This window comes from Dendrobium catenatum, unplaced genomic scaffold, assembly GCF_001605985.2.
Source record: "Dendrobium catenatum unplaced genomic scaffold, ASM160598v2 fragScaff_scaffold_998, whole genome shotgun sequence".
Taxonomy (NCBI): domain Eukaryota; kingdom Viridiplantae; phylum Streptophyta; class Magnoliopsida; order Asparagales; family Orchidaceae; genus Dendrobium; species Dendrobium catenatum.
Window position 1 is genome coordinate 251212 of NW_021319460.1, and position 21715 is coordinate 272926.

General features: G+C 38.7%; 1 protein-coding gene and 1 non-coding gene across 5 annotated transcripts in view; both read left to right on the forward strand.

Annotated features, from left to right (window-relative positions):
• LOC110106676 (protein ENHANCED DISEASE RESISTANCE 2-like) overlaps positions 1-20054 on the forward strand; it is a 105637-nt gene extending 85583 nt beyond the window's left edge. For 3 of the 4 annotated variants that reach the window (XM_028697786.1, XM_028697788.1, XM_028697787.1), the window contains one exon: positions 19485-20054. In XM_028697786.1, coding sequence (XP_028553619.1) covers positions 19485-19598 — 114 coding nt within the window. In that variant the 3' untranslated portion in view covers positions 19599-20054. The remainder of the gene's footprint in view (positions 1-19484) is intronic. The other variant, XM_020836635.2, reaches the window with a different exon arrangement.
• Positions 20055-20401: 347 nt separating this feature from the next.
• On the forward strand, positions 20402-20473 carry TRNAT-GGU. Its single transcript has one exon. It is a non-coding gene; the product is annotated as a tRNA-Thr (tRNA).
• Positions 20474-21715: the final 1242 nt, after the last annotated feature.

Genomic DNA, 21715 nt, shown 5'->3' on the forward strand with positions numbered 1-21715 from the left:
ATGATGTTCATCTGTCAATCACCTTCTAGTATAGGTATATGAAATACATTGTGCACATCATAAATATCTGCAAGTAAGGCTAAACGATAGGCAACATTTCCAACTCTTTTTTAAATGGCCTAATATTGTTCGAACTTAGCTTTCCTCCTTGAAAATGCCTTTCATAGGTCTAACATTGAAAAACACAATTTCTCTAACTTTGAACTTAACCATTTTATGTTTGGAGTTATAGTACTTCTATTGACGGTCCTGTGCTGTCTTCAGTCTATCCCTGATCAATTTGATTTTATTTGTGGCTTGATCCACCAATTGTGACCCTAACAATTTCCTTCCCCAAACTTCCACCCAACTCAGAGTAGTTCCACACTTCCTTCCATATAATACTTCATAGGAGTCAATTTGATGTTGGACTAGTAGGTATTGTTATAAATAAATTCTATCTAAGTGATCTTCTAGCTACCATCTAAATCTAGAACACAGAATCTCAGTAAATCTTCTAGTACTTGAATAACTCTTTCTGATTGATCATTTATTTGTGGATGAAATGCAGTATTGAAATTCAATTTAGTACCCAAACCTTCATGAATATCTTTCCATAGTTGGGATATAAATCGACCATCTCTGCCTGATATAATAACTCTAGGAATCTCATGTAATCTGAAAATTTTGTTCACAAATAATTTTACATACCTCTCCATTGAATCTGACTTACGAATAGGCAAGAAGTGCGCTGACTTTGTTAACATGTCAATCACCACCTGAATGCAATTATGCCCTTGCTTAGATCTGGGAAAACTATGACAAAAATCATAGCTATGTCCTCCCACTTCCACTCAAGTATAAACAATGACTTTAACATTCCACTAGGCTTATGATGTTCAACTTTTATCACCTTGAATGTTTTACATTAAGCCACAAATTCAGCCATGACCTTTTTTATTCCAGGTCACTAGAATATTGATTTCAAGTCTTTATATATCTTTGTACTACCGGGGTGAATTTTATAGCCTGAATAATAAGCTTCAGCCAAGATCTCCTGAATCAATTGAGAAGCCCATGGGACCCAAAGGCATCTCTTACCTTTTAATGATGTTGATCATCAAGGCTAAGATCTCTTTTTTTCCTTATTGAATTTAATCCGTCAATTTTTTATTTTCCTCATTGGATTTTTGCATCTCGAACCCTTGCTTTCAATGTAGGATGCATTGTAATTTGCTATAGGCTACAATAAACTTGATCATTTTGGCTAATTACTTCTAATTTTAATCTTGCTAAATCTCTGATCAATTCATTTTCTTGAATTAGCATCCAATTGGTCTGCCTACTAGATTTTCTACTTAGTGCATTAGTCACCAAATTGGCTTCTCCAGGACATTATTGAATATCCAAATCATAATCTTTAATCATTTTTAACCATGTCCGCTGCCTCAAGTTCAATTCTTGTTGGGTAAAAATGTATTTTAAACTCTTATGATCTGTAAAACTATGCACCTGACACCATATAAATAATGTCTCCAGATTTTCAAAGCAATCACAATTGCAACCAACTCCAAGTCATGTATCCGATACTTTCTTTTATGGGGTTTCAATTGCTTGGAAGCATGGACAATTACTATCTTGTTCTACATCAGTACACAACCCAATCCTTTTAAAGTTGCATCGTTAAAAATCTTACCGTTACCCTCAGTACTCGTAAGAATAGTTAAGATAGGTGTTGATGTCAGGTACTTCTTCAACTCCATTCAAATTTCATATTCTTCCTACTATGCTCGGAAAGAGGCAAAACCATCTTGAGAAAATCCTTTTCAAAAATCGTTTGTACTAACAACTAGGCCAAGAAAATTTTTTATTTCCATTACATTGGCCATCTAACAATTGCTTTCAGATTTTCAGGATATACTTGATGTAGGACTACAATGCTTAGAGTAATTTGAAAAGAACTTGTACGACTTATTGATTAGTATAATAAAAGATTAGAACTACTAGCAAATAAAATGACAAAATAAAACGTAAGTCACTTCCGTTTAGGCTAAGTTGCACAGTAAGAGCTTTGAATTATCAAAATAACAAAGAAAATCAACGACATGCAAATATAATAGCTTTCAACGAAAATCCCTAATCTAACAATAAGATTAGAAACAAATGAAGTGCACTCAATCATACGTTTACTAGGTTTTGGAGAATGGTGAAACAAAACCCTACGTTTACAAGGAGAGGGGATTAGAGAGTTAATTGAAAAGAGGAAGAATGTTCACCTTTGTCAAAACCCGGAATCAAGTCGTTGAGAGGATGAGGTCATTCTTCATAGCTTCCTTTGAAGGTTTACTTGGAGAGAAATAAACTTCTCCCGCGCATTGAAGTGTTGAAGGTAATGATCCTCAACTTGCTTTGAAGAATCCCCTTGAGAGAAAGAAGTTTCTCTCAAGAGTTTGAATGGATCGAAGGTTGGAAAGTGGCCAACCGAAGGAAGAAGCTTAAAGAAGAATTATGTTCAGATTTTGGGTTGGAGGGATGGAGGGAATTCAAACAATTATTTCCCCAATGAATCCTTTTAGTTTGGAAAGGATTTGGGTTTATTTAGGTAAGGGTGGGGGCGGCTAAGAGAGAGGGAAAGAGAATTTGAAATCTTTCCAAAGGGAAAGAGGTTTAAGTTGGAAATTAATTATGAGGCGAGGACCCATTAAGGGGGCCGGTGGCATGTAGAAAGAGAGGGAGGGATTTGGAAAATAAATTCAAGCCTTCTTAATTTGGATTATTAAATTATGAAAGACTTAATTAATTCCCAAATAATTTTAAAATCTGAAGGGCTGAAATTTGAAAACTTTCCTAAATTTGGATTGGTATTTTATGTAACAATTTCAAATTCAAATGAATTTGAATTTGTAAATTACTTGAGTTACCTAAAACATTTAAACCCAATTAGGAAGGTTGTAATTGCAAGCATTAATGGACCAAAGGGGCCCGCGACTATGGATTTAGAAGTGGGGCCGGCGGTTGGGCTAGGTGGGCCGTGGGTGGAGTGATGGGAGAAAGGGTCGGGGTAAGGGTGGTAGTAAGGTTGGGTTTAACCAATGGAGAGGGAAATTCGTATGGCGGTCGGCGGCTTAAAGAGATGGGAAGAAGTTCTAGGCCGGCGACTAGTTGAGGGTGGAAAGAAGGGAAAAGAAAAAAGGTAGGGAAGGTAGAACCACGAACTCGACCGTCTCCAAGATTGGTGGGTGATTTGATTTCGCTCTCCTAGGGATTCATCTCTCAAACACTCTCAAGGCCTCATAAAGAAATCTTGCAAGGAAAAAAATTTCAATCATTCATTCATTCACTTTCAAAGAGAAACATAGGGGCTATAAATAACCTCGTACATAAGACTAAAAAAAAGAAAGACGACAATGGCCTCAGGGCTTACATAATACCTTAAGTAAGGGGTAAAAACAGGAAAACAACTACAACATAAATAATAATAGACATATACTATAATAAAAGACAAATACATGAAATGACTCAAAACTACATCTTCTCAATTGTGGCCGTAGATCGACGGCCACGCCTCTGATATACTGTCCATGCTCTGATGTCCCTATCATTCTCTCGGGGTGGGAGAAAGCTCGACTCCGTTGAGTAAGCGTCTTTGGTGCTCTCGTAGACCTCCAATGCATCGGGGTCAATCTGTTGCAGCTCCTCGCGATCCAGCCATGTATCCTTTGACTCGGGCTTTCCTTTTTACCTGATCAAGTACCTCCGTCGTCCACCTTCCCTTATGGAGATGATGTCATCACTTAGAATCAAGTCCACCTTTTCTGCCATTGGTGATTTGGGAATATCTGGGAGTGGGGTAGGTTTGGGTTCTCACATGGTGGGGTCACACAAGGCTGCTGTATGAGTGGATCTGGTGTGTTGAAATCAGGACCATATGCAACTAGATCTTCTATGTTAAAGGAGGGATTGATGTTGAATTTTGCGGGCAGATCTATTACATAAGTATTATCATGGAATTTCTTAGTTATTTTGAATGGTCCAACTCTCTTAGCATGCAGCTCCTTAACTGTTCCCAACAGGAGCCGTTTCAGACGAATCCGCATCATCACGGAGTCATCGACCTCAAAAGTTTTAAATTTTTGTTTCAAATTCGCATATAGTTTGTAATCATCATTGCTCTTTTTAATTTGTCGTGCAATTTCTTTATGAAGTTCATGCAAATGTGATACAAATGATGATGCAGACTCCGAAATCCTATACCTAGAACATATGTATATAAGGTCCAACGGTTGTCTAGGTTTGAACCCATAAACAATTTTGGAAGGACTTAAACTAGTGGTACGGGTCACTGAAACAAGGTAGATGAGCTTGACAGTGGGGAGTTGGATAGGGAAGCTCCCGAGACTAGATCTAAAACATGTTGGATGTCTTTAATCGTTGGTAATTGATTGGGAGGATCGTTAGGGAAGACATCAACAATTTTACTAAGTATGGGCTGAATCTCTTGAGGGACTTGTTTGTCAGACTCGGTGTAAGTCTCACGACCAACTAAGGCAATCAAGGGTGTGCTTTTGTCTATGGCAGCTATCAGGTTCAGTCCCTTTTTGGATTTGATGGGGTTGGATTCAGGATCATTCGTAACCCGGGGCTATGATGGCAAAATCTTGATCTTCTGGCCCTTATGTTCAAACACGCAGGTGTTTGATCGACTATAAATGTGGATGTCGCTGTCAAATAGATAGGGACGAACCAAAAGGATTTGTCCAACATTCATAGTCAACACATTACACCAAACATTCTCCTTGTAGCCAACGAAGGAGATGGGTATGAAGCTCCGTTCTTTTACCTCCAAGGCAGTGCTGTTGACCCATGCTACCTTATAGGAGTTGGGGTGGGGAATGACAGACAGTTCAAGCTTAGGCACCATGTTGGAAGAGACAACATTGATGCAGCTGCCACTATCCACGACGACCTTACAGTTCTTATCTTTGGTTTTGGTGGTGTGAAAGATCGTATTCCTACACCAGTCGTCGGTGGTAACAAGTTGTGACAGTGCACATCTCACCACGCAGGTGGGAGAAGTGTCAATTTTCTGAGTGTACTGGATGACAACAATGTCGTCATCCTCCTCAAAGAATTCACCATCGTTGTCCACTTGGTGAATCTGATCGATTTCTGGCTCGAATTCCGCTTCAGTGATCTCTTCGATAATTGTGACTTTATAGGGACTAGAGCACTGAGAGGCGATATGCCCATACCCCTGACATCTAAAGCATTTGGTCACGGGGTTAGACCGAGGGGTATCCAGAGTGGGTGGCTTACTTCTAATATTAGGATGGGGAGCGGGGGGACCAGACGAGGGTCAGGTAGTGCTCCCTGGGGTCGACTGGGCTGTGGGGGTGTGAGGGGTCGAACTACTAGAAGGTCTATAGAAAGGCCTAGAGTCGTGGTGTTGACTAGGGTTTTGGGAATGGGTTTCCTCTAGGCCTAACACTAAACTATAGGCATTTTCGAGGGTAGTGATGTTTCGGGCGAACAGCTCGTTGCGAAGATCCTCTCGCAACTCAGTACGAAACATGGATAGGATCTATGCGGGGGTGGAGGAGGTCTTCCCTTTGCAACGAATTAGATAATCGTCAAAAGATGCGAAGTAATCCTTGACCAGTTTGTTGCCCTGAGTCAACCTATTCCACCTATCCAACAATCTAGGAAAGTACGAGGGAGGCAAGTAGTTTTGCTCAAGTTCACGCTTCATAAATGGCCAATCATTGATGGGGTAATCATTCCTGGCTTCCCTAAGGCTCTCTAAGTTGTACCAAAACTGACTCGCCCTACTTGTGAGTTTCATCTTGGCAAAACTAACCTTCCTAGCCTGGGAGATATTATACCACTTAAAGAAACTGTCCATACCTTTGACCCAGTCCAAGAAGGGTTGAGGATCGAGTGTTCCATCAAAGGTAGGAGCATCGACTTTAATGTTTTTCATAAGTGGCATGTCAGGGTCATGGTGTGGGTTGTTTCCAAACTGTAGAGCTCGATAATTGGCACGATGTTTCCTCTCATCTTGATAGGTTTCATCCCAATACATAGAAGGATGTCTAGATGGGGTGTAAAGGGGTGGATGTTCCCTAGATCGTTCAAGTGTGTCAAAGAGTTCGGTGGTGTCCCTACGAAGTTCAGCTAGGTCGGCTTGATTCACTTTGAGTTGTTGGCTAATGTTGTTCATTTGGCCTACCAACGAGTCTAAAGTCCTTCCAAGTTGTTCCGGGTCCATGACTAGACACTAGGGGACACTTGGACATGAATCTAGATAAAGGACATCACCTAAATGCAATGATAGACTCTCTAGAATGCCACTAAACGATGCAGAAAATATTTGGACAACAAACTACAACAAGGCATTTAGTATTATAGGTAATTAGGGAAGTTATATTGAGGGCAGCACCTAGATACTTAAGAGACCACCTTAAAACTCACTAAATGAGTGCAAAAATTTACTGGACAACAAAACAACAATGATTTAAAATAATTTAAATGATGAAATGCATGTAAAATTAAATAAGCATGAATAAGCAATAGCCTAGGATGATTTCTAGCATGAATACCCTAAGCTAAACCATGCTCTGATACCAGATGATGTAGGACTACAATGCTTAGAGTAATTTGAAAAGAACTTGCACGACTTATTGATTAGAATAATAAAGATTAGAATTACTAGCAAATAAAACGACAAAATAAAACGTAAGAGCGGTCACTTCCTTTTAGGCTAAGTTGCACAATAAGAGCTTTGAATTATCAAAATAGCAAAGAAAATCAACGACATGCAAATATAATAGCTTTCAACGAAAATCCCTAATCTAACAATAAGATTAGAAACAAATGAAGTGCACTCAATCATACGTTTACTAGGTTTTGGAGAATGACGAAGCAAAACCCTACGTTTACTAGCTTAGGTAAAGGTGAAGCTTGGCTCCTTGAGAATCGTCATCACCTACAAGGAGAGGGGATTAGAGAGTTAATTGAAAAGGGGAAGAATGTTCACCTTTGTCAAAACCTGGAAACAAGTCGTTGAGAGGATGAGATCATTCTTCTTAGCTTCCTTTGAAGGTTTACTTGGAGAGAAAGAAACTTCTCCCACACGTTGAAGTGTTGAAGGTAATGATCCTCGGCTTGCCTTGAAGAATCCCCTTGAGAGAAAGAAGTTTCTCTCAAGAATTCAAATAGATGGAAGGTTGGGAAGTGGCCAACTGAAGGAAGAAGCTTGAAGAAGAATTAGGTTCAGATTTTTGGTTGGAGGGATGGAGGGAATTCAAACAATTATTTCCCCAACAAATCCTTTTTGTTTGGAAAGGATTTGGGTGTATTTAGGTAAGGGTGGGGGCGACTAAGAGAGAGGAAAGAGGATTTGAAATCTTTCCAAAATGGAAGAGCTTTAAGTTGGAAATTAATTAGGTGGGGACCCATTAAGGGGGCCAGCGGCATGTAGAAAGAGAGGGAGGGGTTTGGGAAATAAATTCAAGCCTTTTTAATTTGGATTATTAAATTAGGAGAGGCTTAATTAATTCCCAAATAATTTTAAAATCTAAAGGGCTGAAATTTGGAAACTTTCATAAATTAGGATTGATATTTTAGGTCACAATTTCATTGAATTTGTAAATTAATTGAGTTACCTAAAACATTTAAACCCAATTAGGAAGGTTGTAATTGCAAGCATTAATGGAGAGTCCAAAGGGGTCGGCGGTTGGGGGCTTGGTGGGCCGTTGGTGGAGTGATGGGAGAAAGGGTCGGGGTGAGGGTGGTAGTGGGGTTGGGTTTAACCAATGGAGAGGGAAATTCGTATGGTGGTCGGCGGCTTAAAGAGATGGGAAGAAGTTCTAGGCCGGTGACTAGTTGAGGGTGGAAAGAGGGGAAAAGAAAAAAGGTAGAGAAGGTAGAACCACAAACCCGGCCGTCTCCAAGGTTGGTGGGTGATTCGATTTCCCTCTTCTAGGGATTCATCTCTCAAACACTCTCAAGTCCTCACAAAGAAATCTAGCAAGGGAAAAATTTTCAATCATTCATTCATTCACTTTCAAAGAGAAACATAGTGGCTATAAATAGCCTTGTACATAAGACTCAAAATTAGAAAGACGACAATGCCCTCAGGGCTTACATACTACCTCCCTTAAGCAAGGGTAAAATTGGGAAAACAACTACAACATAAATAATATTTGACAAATACCATAATAAAAGGCAAATACATGAAACGACTCAAAACTACATCGCCTCAATCGTGGCCGTAGATCAACGACCAAGCCTTTGATACACTGTCCATGCTCTGATGTCCCCATCAATAATGTTATACTTTCACCACTAATAATGTGACACAAAAATGCAATTCCCTTTAACTAGAACTCACATTTGAAAAATATATTAAAGAACTTATGTTCTCTCAGGTACCCAAAACAATCCTCAACTGATCCACTTGCTCTTCCCCAGTCTTGGAATACACTAATATATCATCAAGAAAAATTATCACAAAGTGATCCTAGTAAGTTTTGAAAATCCTGTTCATTATATCCATAAAGATTGCTGAGACATTTTTCAATCCAAACGGCATAACCAAAAATTGATAATGTCCATACTTGTTGCCAAATGTCGTCTTTTGAATGTAGCTTTCTTTCACTTTGACTTGATGATATCATACCTCGGGTCGATCCGTCAGAATACAAAAGCTACTGCTAATTGATCAAAAAGAATTATTAATCCTAGACAGAGAATATTTGTTCTCGATAGTTACCTAGTTTAACTCCTTATAATTAATAAAAAGCCGCATTGATCCGTCCTTAACAAAAACACTGGTGTACTCTAGGGGATGTACTAGGTCTTATGAAACCTTTCTCAATCAACTATGATAATTGACTTTTCAATTTTTGCAATTCCTTAATGGCCATTCTATATGATATTTTTACAATTTGTGCGGTTCCAGGTTGAATATCAATTGCGAACACTATCTCTCTCTAGAGATAAACTAACTCTTCTGGAAACACATCTGCAAGCTCATTTTCCATTGGAATGGCCTTAATGTGGCCATTTATCTCCTCACTAACCTCCAAGTTTGCTAGAAAAAATCAATTCATCACCTTTCATACATTTATTAATCTTGATGGAATTAAGCACAAAGAAACTCACTGCCTTTTCACTGAAAGTAAAACAACTCATTTTTTTAGACAAATCAAATCGGACCCTACTCTTCAACATAAACAAAATATTTCACTAACTAATTCATACTAAAAATCACCTCAAACTCAGCTATGGGTAAGATAATTAACTCAGATGTGCACTTTCTACCAGCTATCATGATATCAATTAAACATGAATCAGTAGCAAACATACAATCTTCAGGTGACAATTGAATGCTCAAACTAGCAGTGAATATATAACAGGTTTCAATTGTAAATTACCAAAGAAAATTTTAAATATGAACAAGTACGAACCACTTGAATAAAAAATTACTCGAGCAGGAACATCTAATATAGTAATCATACCTATAATCCTTTTGATAGCTTCTGGGTTTCTTGGGATGTTAAAGCAAACACTCGAGCTTGGAACATTTTTGGTATTGCCATCCGGGGTTTCTCCCTTTTCCTTCTATGCTAAGCAAGGTTTAAAATTGCGTAAATAAGCCTCGAGGCATTTTTCGTCCGTGAGGCGAGGCGTAAGCCTCGGGGCGGTGTGAGGTGTAAGCCTCGAGGCGTTGTGAGGCGTAAGCCTCACCGACGAAGAATTGCGTAAATGAGAATTTAAGGGTTTTAGCAAGTAAAAAATAGTAAGATTCTATCATACAATAAAAATATCTAAATGACAAATTAAATTAGGAGAAAGTAAGAAAATAGATGCAATAAAATCTTATCCCAAAGTACAAAATCATAAAATATTAGTCTATCAAAACTCCCAAAATACAATTAAGAAAGAACATATATAATCCAATCATGTCCCATCGCTAAATGGGTCTTCAAGGGAATCTTCTTCTCCAATTGTATCTATGAATGTCATATCTTCATCATCTTCAATGTGACTCACTTTTCTCTTTCCTATTCAATAAGAATGATCATTATTATGTTACTTGCCCACTTGATATAAATATAATGTAATAGCATATAAGAAGTTATGGAATATCTTTATTTGGTTGTTGTGCTGCAGAGCTAGTGAATGTGTGTGGTGTGATACTAATGGATGTGCCCACTTGATCTGCTTCGCCCCTTAAAACATCCACACTTAGATCCTCTAATTGCAAGTCTGATAATGGCAAATCTGTCTCATCATTTATGAACCACTCATTATCAGATGTTACATCATCACACACCAAAGGGTTCTCATCATCCTTCAACCCCTTGTTCCTCAACATCCTTTCTCTCAACCTCTTGTTGTGCATAATATACACAAGGGAGTTCATTCTGATTGTTGAAAGTCGATTTTTTCTCGTTGTTTGCACTTGACTATATGTACTCCAATTTCGCTCACACCCAGAAGAAGAACAAGTGAGACCCAAAACTCTACAGCAAAACTCTATAACTCAGGGGTAGAATCACCAAATTGGATCCACCATTCAACTGTTTTCAAGAAAAATGATAAACAGAACATATTAAAGTGTTTTTCATTTACAAAAATAAGTATACCTGGAGACCATTTGGCAATAGTTGATTTTGCTACTTGCAGACCAAAAAATCCTTCCTTATTTCGAAATAGAACAAGTTGTAAATCTGCAAGCTCCCTAACGGTCTGGTCCGGTATTAGTCGTTCCATGCAATGATACAAGCCAAACTTCACCTCCGGGTTTGAGGATTTTCTCTCTGAATATTGAAATTGAGGATTGAGATAATACGCCGCTCCATGTAGATGACGGTGTAACTGTACCTCCCACCGAGCATCAATGATATTCCAAATCTCTCTATAACTTGCCTCCTCTCCTCCCAAATTATGTGCAATTAACTCCTTCGCCTCATTCATAGCATTATAAATAAAACCCATGGCTGGTTTCTTCTCGGCATCCACTAAACGTAAAACTTGTACCAGGGGTCTCGTGCTCAATATGGCATAGGTCACAGTAGCCCAAAATTTATCATTTAAAATTAGCCTTCGTATTTCCTTCCCCTCGGTTTTCTTCCCCCATGCAGAATTAAGCCATTGTGTTGATGTAAACATTTCTTAAAGAGGTTGTCTCACATCCAACAGGCTCAGCAATATCAAATAAGATGTGGCAAACCTGTAGAATAAATTTGCATTAAGAATTGAAAATGATTTGTAGTGAACAAATGTAGCAAACCTGTAGAATAACGAACCTAGTGGTTGCAGGGCGAATGATTTCCTTCTTTGAAAACTTTCTCATTAAGGCTAAGACCCATGAGTGGTTGTATATGAACTTTGTGATCTTCTTCGCCCTAGAAAGAGCACTCTTTTGTTGAGGTAAATCACCAAGTTCCTCCAATATGAGATCGATACAGTGTGCTGCGCAGGGGGTCCAATATATGTGTTTCCTCTTCTCCATCAACATCTGACCAGTTGCTTTGTATGCACTGGCATTGTCAGTCACCACCTGAACAAATAATTGCTCCCCAATCTCCTCAACAACCTTATCTATTAAATTGAAAATGAATTCAGCATTTTTAACCTCATCTGAAGATTCAACTGATCGTAAAAACATCATGCCGTAGGGATTATTGACAAGGATATTAATCAAGCTCTTGCTCTTCATGTTAGATCATCCATCTGACATAATGGTAACACCAGTTTCACTCCATGTCCGTTTAATCTCATCAATGCTCTGCTTTGTATTTTGTAGCTCCTTCAAAATCTATGTTCGTAACTCGTACATGGAAGGTTCCTTCAACCCTCTCCCATACAACCCTACAGACCTGAACATATTGAAGTAGGCCGGCAATGTCGCAACATTAAATGGTATGGCATTCTAAAAAAAAAAAAGTCTGTCAATATCCATGCAAACCTGCCGTCGACCCTCTCTGGTACCAGCCGCATGCATCATCTGTGCTTGTCCTATATCCTCTCATGGATTAGTCATATACTGGTCCATAGGACCCTGCGCTGTCACGACCCGACCGGGACGGATCCCGCCCGCACCGGGCCGCGACCAGCCAAACAAACAGACCAGGATCTGGCTTTGGAATTTGCTTCGGAACTGATTCTTCCAAATATTTCAACTCAAAACAGACACACATAGCTACTATGAAACATCAAATGCAGTGAAACAAATCATCTATATTTTTTATTTCCTCAAAATAATCATCTACAAATACAGTACATGGCTGACAGAAAGAACAAAGAAGAAAAGCCATGACTGTACAAAAATCAAAAAGTACAAAATACCTATAACTGATCAGACTATGAACTCTAATCCAAGACCTCCTTCCCTTTGCCAGAACCTGAAAACCACGCAGAAAATAAGGGTGAGCTCAACAGCTCAGCAAAGCGACAACCTCCTATCAAAACTTCCATAATCCAAAACCAACCACTTCAAGCTAAATCCGTACAGAAACCAGAACAGAATCAGACATATATTAAAAGCGTGCAGATCAAAACGAAACAGATCAAATCAGAACAGATACAGACATATATCAAATCAGAACAGATATCAAATCAGAACAGATCTAAACGGAACAGATCAGACAGAACTGTACGGAAACAGAAGTCATATCAAATCAGATATCAGATAGTATTGTAATTAATAGCTAAATTCCCTGACACTGACAGAATCTCTACGGATTCTGGCCCCTTATGCCTCCCTTTGTGCTCACGGCACCAGAACAGATGTGCTTATAGCACCAGAACAGAATTCATCAGATCCGGAACAGAACAGATATCAGATTTCAGATTGAGCTCATTTCAGATTTCTCAGACACTAACTGAATCTCTTAGGATCCAGGCCCCTTATAACTCCCTTTATATAGCATATACAGATAGCATATAAATTCAGAAGAAATCCGGACGAATTCAAAAATTAGACAAAAATCGGGCAGCACAACGGCTGTATACGGAATTTACATAATTTTCCTGAAAAATCACAGAATACCAAATTTGCACAGAATGTTCACAACGACATTGCAAGACTTTAATTCTACTGCCACAACATTTTTAGACATCGTAGAAAAATACAGTCGAAATAAAACATCGCCGAATTCAAGATACCCGGACAAAAATCTTCAGAAAATAACCAAAATGTGCACACTCGGCACTTCAACAACATACGGAAAGTTACGCGGTAAAAACTGAACCAGACGGGAAATACGGACGAAAATCACGAACAAAATCAATTCCGGACAGATAATACCGCCAAACACGACGGTTCTGAAAATTGAGAAAGGCGGATTGTGCCTTACCTTGCGTACAACAATATCTTCAACAGTCTCGTCGAACGAAAACGGACCGGCGTCGCCCGAAAATCAGCTTTTCCAAATTTGCCCTCGACCTTCTCTCTCGTCGGCTGATTTTAGATATTTTTATGATTTTCTCTCTCTCTTCAAAATGACTTGATTTCAGCTTTAAAATACTCTGATCGGCCCGACTGATCGCACGATCGTCCTGGACGATCTAAACAAAATTGAATCGGCCTGGAACGATTTCTCAGGTCGATAATTAATTTTCTTGGACGATAAAAACCTCTATTCTCTGACTTGTGCCATCCACTGATCGTCCCGGGACGATCCCAGATCGGCCCGGACGATCCCTACAGGAAATCATTCCTGGAACTTCTGTACAGAATCTGGAACAAAAATTGCACTGATTGTCCTGGGACGATCCAGATCAGCCCGGACGATCCTGGAGCAGATTTTGATGTTACATGCGCACCTCTATTATTTATAGCAAGCATCATGTTCGATCATTTCATCAAATTGCTCATGTTGTAAATGTTTGGTCGTAGTACTCTTTTTCATATAAGATGTAATTTCCTCCTTTATCTTATTCGGAACATTCGCACAAGGTGCTACATTTTTATGTGAGCCGGATAAGTGTTTCTTCATTCGAGTTACTCCTCCCTTCACCACCTTATCACAAAAATTACATTTTAAGTACACATATGTCTTATCGCCGCCTCCTACATCAACTTGCACAATGTATTTTTAAGAAGGGTCACGCCGCAATGTCGTATTTGTCTTTTCCTGGCCCCTAACCATATTTCCTAAAGCACAAATGCAAAATAAAACACAAAAACATAAAATAATAAGCATGAATATGAAATAATATTGTCCATAAGACAAGAATTCACATTTAAAGTCCTCACCCCTTCCTCCTCTCCTATAAAGTCCAATGTCTTCCAATCAAAGCATGCACTTATGAAGAAGTAGACTAACACTAACAACTATTACTAAAGATGATGAATAGAACAATATGTCGGACTGCCAAGGGGGCAGCGCCCATGCGGGGGTTTTTGGGGGCAGTGCCACCAGAACAAAATTTTATTGGAAGAGTAATTTTGAAGTTCAGTTTGTTTTTAAAGTTCGTAAGTTGCTTGTATGGGAAGATACCGAGTGGTACCTAGCATGTATCTAGCGGTACCGAGCATGTACCTAGCAGTATCGAGCATGTACCTAGCGGTACTGAGCAGTACCGAGCATGTATCTAGCAGTACCGAGCAAATACTGAGCGGTACCGAGCATGTACTGAGCGGTACCGAGCATGTACTGAGCGGTACCGAGCATGTACATAGCGGTACCGAGCATGTACCTAGCGGTACCGAGAACTATGACCCTAGCTTTCCTATAAGTTGAAAAATCAAACCCTAAACTTAATAAGAACCTTAAGAACACTTGAAGAAGTGATGTGGAGGGGAGGCCGGAAACAATTGACTCACCGGCGAGAGGCGGCGCCGGTGAGAGAGGCGGCGGAAATGTGCGGGAGAGCCGAATCGGGCGTCTGCGTGCTTCCTGTGCGGCTTCAGTTACCGTCTTTGGTCGGGTAAGTGGGTCTTCAGAAGGGTAAGTGGGTATAAGGAAGAATTTAAGAGGTTTTTTAAGTAAGTGGGCCCTCATATTTGAGGCGTACGCCTCAAAGGAAATTGCGCAATAACGCTAGTGAGGCGCGCCTCACTCCACCTAAGGCGTACGCCTCATGATGCTTGAGAATTGCGTAGGCTTTGAGGCTATTTTGAAGCAAATTACGCAAAGGCGCGCCTCAGATTGCGCAATTTTAAACTATGATGCTAACCTTGCTCCTCTGTGCTGCTCTATCCCTTGAACATTCCTATGCTCTTTTGCCTCTCTGTATATATTTGGGACAATTTCTCCATAGAGGTAACATCGTTCCCAAGTTCCTCAAGCATTTTCCTATATGAGGTTTCCCAAATGTAGTATAAGTTGTTAACGTGTGTGACCCTACGGTCTTGTGGTTGTTGTTGTTGCTACCCTTGAATAATATTTTGCTTCTTAAATTGAACTCCTTTGCGTTTAAGTTCCTCTTCCTACTGCTTGCCTCCCATCTCTGTCTCACCACTTTCAAATCTCTCTCCAGCAATCGGGCACTCTCCACCATTAAAAAAAAACTTTGATAAGTAAAGGAATAAGTGGTTGTCGTAGTTGATCCATCCTTTGAAAATTTGTAGCGATTCTCTATAGGAGTACTAATAAGCTGAGGAGCATATCTTGATAAATATGTAAATGCTACCTCATGTTGAGTATAGTCTTGGATTCTTGAATCAAATTCACAAAGCTCTCTTGCAGCGCTTGTTTTGCTGACGGAGGAACATACCGGTCTCTAAACACTTGTTTAAATTTCTTCCAAGTGATTAATTCCTAGGTCTACTATCAAATTTCTCCAAATGCTGAACTATCCACCACCGCTCAGTTTCACTTTCCAATAAAAAAATAGCTAAAGATACCCATCTTTCACGGGAACATTTCATACCATTTAAGATCTTCTCAATCCTGATAAGCTAATCCTCAACAACTCTGGCATCCACTCTTCCCTTAAATAGAGGTAGGTTCAGACTTTGAAATAGTTTTAGATTCTCATTTATCTCCACATGCAAAGGAATACTGGTATTGCTGCAAGGAATTGTAGGTTCCACAGACTTAACTATTGGGGGTGGTGCAGCTGTTGCAGTGGGTACAATTGAGCCGACTAATCATTGCATTTCTTTTCATCATTTGCATCATCATTCGCATTTACATCATTGTCCTTAACATCAATGCTGTAGAATCGGGCACAACAGGCACATTCTCCACCCTAAGTGCACTATCCTTAGCTGATGTAAGATCCTTAGGACCATTAGGTATTCGATAAGGCTGTGCCAATTGGCCATTTGTTCCCTCAGGAACTCTCTTAGCCATAACTCGTGGTACAAAATGAAGATCATCATAATTTAGTGCTAAATCATATCTCAAACATGCAATCAAACATTAAAAAAAAATCATTTACAGGTAGAAGTTGCTGCGAGGGTTTTAGTTAGCGCCCACATTTTACTTAGGACAGTGACCTCACCTTGTAATCAGATCCCATCTTAGACAAATTAGACCCACCTATTCTCCGTAGGAATTGAATCATATTAAGTAATTTCACCCTAAATATTGGATCCTATCACGATTCCGCACTAATTTGCTCGACCTTTAATTCTTGCTCTGATACCACTTTCTGTTGCGCCCTATGCTGACCTAATTCCTACTAATTGATGCAAGATGCAACAAGGTGATTCCAACAATCTTTTACACTATATTCTACTACTTTTCATAACAATTCATATCCTTCAAAGCATTATATTATAAAATGCATCATAGATTAATACATCAATTGCAAGTGAAAGCGGTCCAAAATTTTATTTTAAAAATTTTTCCTGTACAAAGCAGCTACAAACAAAAATCAAATTTGTAACTATTAATGGACTACTGACCTCCACTTTTACTCTTATAATGATAAAAGTAAACATAAAATAAGAATTGAACCTGGACCTATTCTGGTTTCACTTTTTCTTACCCTTTTCTTGTAAAAATAACTAGAATAATAATCTAGTGAGCTATGATGTCCATAAAAATCTACAACTCTAATATAATAATCAAATGTAAGGAGGGACTAATAATATGAAAATCAACGAGTAACTCGATATGTGCATAAAAAACCTGTGCAAACTGCTTGAGGCTATAATAACTGTCATAAGTAATATGCAAGGCATGCAATATATAAAATGCTCACGTGAGTTACCCATTGAATTGTATGTTTTATAGTGTTGATACCATCACTATAAGCCAAATTCATTTTTATAGGATATGTAAATCATACAATCATAGTTGTGATTTATGTTCGTTTCATAACTTTTCTTTTTTTAAACTTCAGGATGTGTCATGTTAGGATTTCTAGGTCTAGGTTTATAGCTCGTAAACTCTTGAGGTTAAAATTCCTCTATAGCACATAAGCCTCATATCATAGCTTATAAGCTTTCCCATGTATAAGTCAACACCGTCTCCATTGGGTTGCATTGCCTCCACTCACCTATCACCTAACATGAAATTTTCTCAGGGTTATATCTTCGTTTGCTTTTGCCTATATATGTTATGTGTCCATCGACTATGTATAAATATAAATATTCTAGTGAATCAGTATGGTTGTACGATATATCAATGTATAAGCGAATCTAACTGGATAGTTCACATGTCTTAAATTAATGAAATTGCATGTAGTAGTATATAAAACCTACTCACATCTCCCAAATAATGATATGTGAAATGACTATGTATTACACTTCTGACTAGTTACACTGCTACTAAAATACATTGATGCATACATAAAAAAAGTCAATTTGCCTATTAAATTTAACATAATTGCATACCTTACATCTTCGGTGCTCTAACTCGCCAAATTGGATGCCTCACATTCTCTTGTGCATATAAGGTAACTATATCAACCTTAAATTACCTGAATTAAGAATCCATACCATTTGCTACCCAAATCATACAACCATTTGATTCATAATAATCATATCTTCCAATTCTCCCGTCACATGGCTATAAGCACCAATTCCCTTTTTTTTTTACGAGTGTCCTAATCAATAATAGAACATTACCAAATCAAAAAGATTAAAAATACAATTCATACAATTTTTTTACATGCACCAATTAACTTTCTTACCTCTTTTCCCTTTCTCTTCTCTTCCTTCTCTGATTTCCTCTATCGACCTCTCTGAATTCTTCTCCCCTCTTTTCCCTGCTTCCTAAATTCACCCGTACAAAATAGCCAAATCACTTTCTTCTCTCTCTACTCTAACCGGCCAACCCAACACTAGCACATAACTGAGTCCCCCACCCGAGCACCTTACCTCCGGCCAACCTCCATGACCAATTGCAGCTTTAGCTATCATCTCTCGATCAAATAAGCTAGGTATGCAATTATGTTAAATTCATGACCAACTGCACCTTACCTCCTCGGTCTGCTTGTTGAGATCGGCCAGTCCCTAGCTTCTTATGATGGTTAGTCTTGCAACATCTCTTGTACCGAGGTACTTTCTAGATGGACCTTCATCAGCATGCTAGTTTGAGCCTCTACAGGCAATCTCTTGAACATTAAATTCATCTTTGATTCTGATATGGCTACCACCTACCCTACTTTTGCCTCTATCGTGTTGGACTTGTTCATGATTACTTCCCATCCATGAACTAGCATATAAACACGTCTTTGAGGATAGTCTTCCATAACCTGTTGAAGGTATCTGCCGTTGTTGCCCATGACTCTGTTCTTGTTGTTTCATTTCTAGGTTCCGAGACTGCATCATTGGTGCCTCTACCATTGTGGAAATCAATGCCTTCATGAACTTTGTAATTGTCGCTCCCATCTCTGGGACGACCATCGATGTCCCTGTTGAATCATAGTAGGCAGTACCATCATTTTGAAAAACTATAGGCTTTGGCCTTCTTAGTCCTCTTTATCAAAAGGAGTTTATTGTTGCCCTTACTCTTGGACTCCGTAGCCTTAGGAGTTAATTGCATGCAGCCTAGGGATTTGTTGGTCGGATGACTTGAAAACTTGAATTGGAAATAAAAAATGATGCACGTGCTCTTCATTTTGTAAGTTTATTACATTTAATCCCGATCATGATGACAGGGCTAGGCTATGTTCGCCATATTACTGGGTTCTCTCAGATATAATCAAGTAAGCACCACGCTATTTAAGTTACATTGTTATTTCTTGAGAATGGAATTTGATGCTATAAAGCAAGAGAATAAATTTGTCCCAATTTTTAAAATATCTGGGAAGTTTTCTCGCACTTCTTGGTATCCTCTTATTTGGGTTTTCCAACACATTTGTATTATATTGAAGAGACTTACTGAAAGTAAGCACCACGCTATTTAAGTTACATTGTTATTTCTTTCGCGTTGTGTATCCAAGCTTCAGTTTGCTGCTTTAATCTTCTGCTTATGTCTGTCAATTAAAAAAATTGCTTAGTGCTTTAGATCTTCCCATTCCATTTAACTACTGCTGCAGATTTTTACATAACCTTCTCTGCCTTTTGCTCATTCTAAAATTGTCTGAAACAGGCAAATACTTATGAGGAGCTCCCCGAACGGCTCATTGGAGCTGCTCGTGTTTCGTGGCTAGAACATTCTTCTGCTATAGTTCCACAACTTGAGCCCAACACCTCAACTGAATAAGAGACATTAAAATTGTGATATTGCATCTCAAATTCCTTCAATCTTTTCTGGCTCGTTAAAATGCTTCATAAAATTGGTCTAAAGCATGATATGCATTATTCAACTCCAATGTTGCAGCATGGCTGGTCCTTGTCTGGCTCTTCTAAAGCAGAGTATCCATAGTGTATATATAACGTAGACAGGTAACATGTCCAGATAAGCTGTTACTGATAATAAGTAGTGTTTTAGAGCTTTGAATAATTTATTATATCTGCTGCACTGCAAAGATGGGAACTTTGGGCTTTTATTTTTTATATTTTTGCTTGTTCAAGTTTTGGAATCTGTTTGACAAACTAGCGACTTTGATGTAAAATGTAGCGAATTTTATTGATTGTACAAAATGATTGAAGGCCAATGTTGTTGACGAGGGAACAAAAAGGAGCAATTATAAATTATGTGAAATTATACAGTACAAAATTTGCATTCTTTTTTAATTAGGTTGCAGATCCTTCTAACAATATGTGAATTTGAAATGGGCTTTTATTTTCGACCACTAGAAATATAACTGTAGAAGTTTTATTTTTTTCTGAGAATGAAATGATTTGTTTAGCTTGCCTGCAGTCATATAAATGTACTCGTTTTATATATATTGTGTCTATTGTTCAGAGTGATAGTAAAATAGATGGAGATATTATTGATAGAATAAGTTAGATGGTTGAAGTAGATAAATGCTTTTCGACACTCCTCTCTCTCTCTCTCTCTCTTTCTCTCTCTCTCCATCTATCTTATCCCCTTTGTTCCGGTCATGAATCGAAAAAAAAGGTGCCCTTTTAACTCAGTGGTAGAGTAACGCCATGGTAAGGCGTAAGTCATCGGTTCAAATCCGATAAGGGGCTTTTTCCACTAAACTAAAATCCGAGTATTCATTTTTAAGCGGGGAATAGAAATCTTTTTGATATTTCTAAAAAAATGAGAACGACCACCATTATTATTAGAATGAGTTCTGATTAGGAGTCTTCCATCGCCGCAGGGGCAGAGAAATCGCCACTGTCTCGGCTGTGCTATCAGAGGCTCTGGGGAAGTCGGAATATGAGAGCACTCATCTTGCGGTGGGCTTTCTACTTAGATGCTTTCAGCAGTTATCCGCTCCGCACTTGGCTACCCAGCGTTTACCGTAGGCACGATAACTGGTACACCAGAGGTGCGTCCTTCCCGGTCCTCTCGTACTAGGGAAAGGTCCTCTCAATGCTCTAACGCCCGCACCGGATATGGACCGAACTGTCTCACGACGTTCTGAACCCAGCTCACGTACCGTTTTAATGGGCGAACAACCCAACCCTTGGAACATATTACATCAGAGAAACTTTCTTGACCAATAGGGTAGATCAAGAAAACAGCTGTAGCAGCCGCAATAGGAGTTGAATATGCAACAACAATCCAAGTGCGCATACCCAGACAGAAACTAAGTTCCCACTCATGACAAATGTAACAAGCTACACCAAGTAAGAAGTGTAGAACAATTTTTCCAGTGAATGGTTCAAATAATTTTATCCATATGAGTGTTCTACATCGAATAAATTCCCAATTATTCCTTTTTTATTTTTCTCATTTTTAAACCTTTTTGGTACTAACCTAGCGGTAGAAAGAGTACCATGCTATGCTGTGCCTGGACTTCAAACAATTGATCTTTAACCATGTAAAAGACCTCAACATTATTGGTTGATAGAGAAGAGAATCAAAGTTCATTTACCAATTAATCACGAAATGCTATGGTTCTTACATATGATTTCTGAATGAAATCCAATTCAGAAGTAATTCATCGAGATATAATAATGTGACAAAAGAATCGGATACCCTGACTCCAATTAGGGATTTTTTGGGTCCTTTAGGTAAATTTTTGTTCATCTTATTATTTAAGAACTTATAATCAAGTATGTTTAAAGAAATATTTTTTACTTGAAAAATTTCAACAGACTTTCCAAGTGCTTCAAGTACTTCCATTTCAATACTGATTCCTAGATGAAAATAGTAGTGTTTATTATTCCGATCCATGCAGTAACATCATTTGGAATTCATTCCATTTGAATTGGTGTTTTCTCCATCACAATTCTTGTGAAGAGGCATGGACAATAATTAGC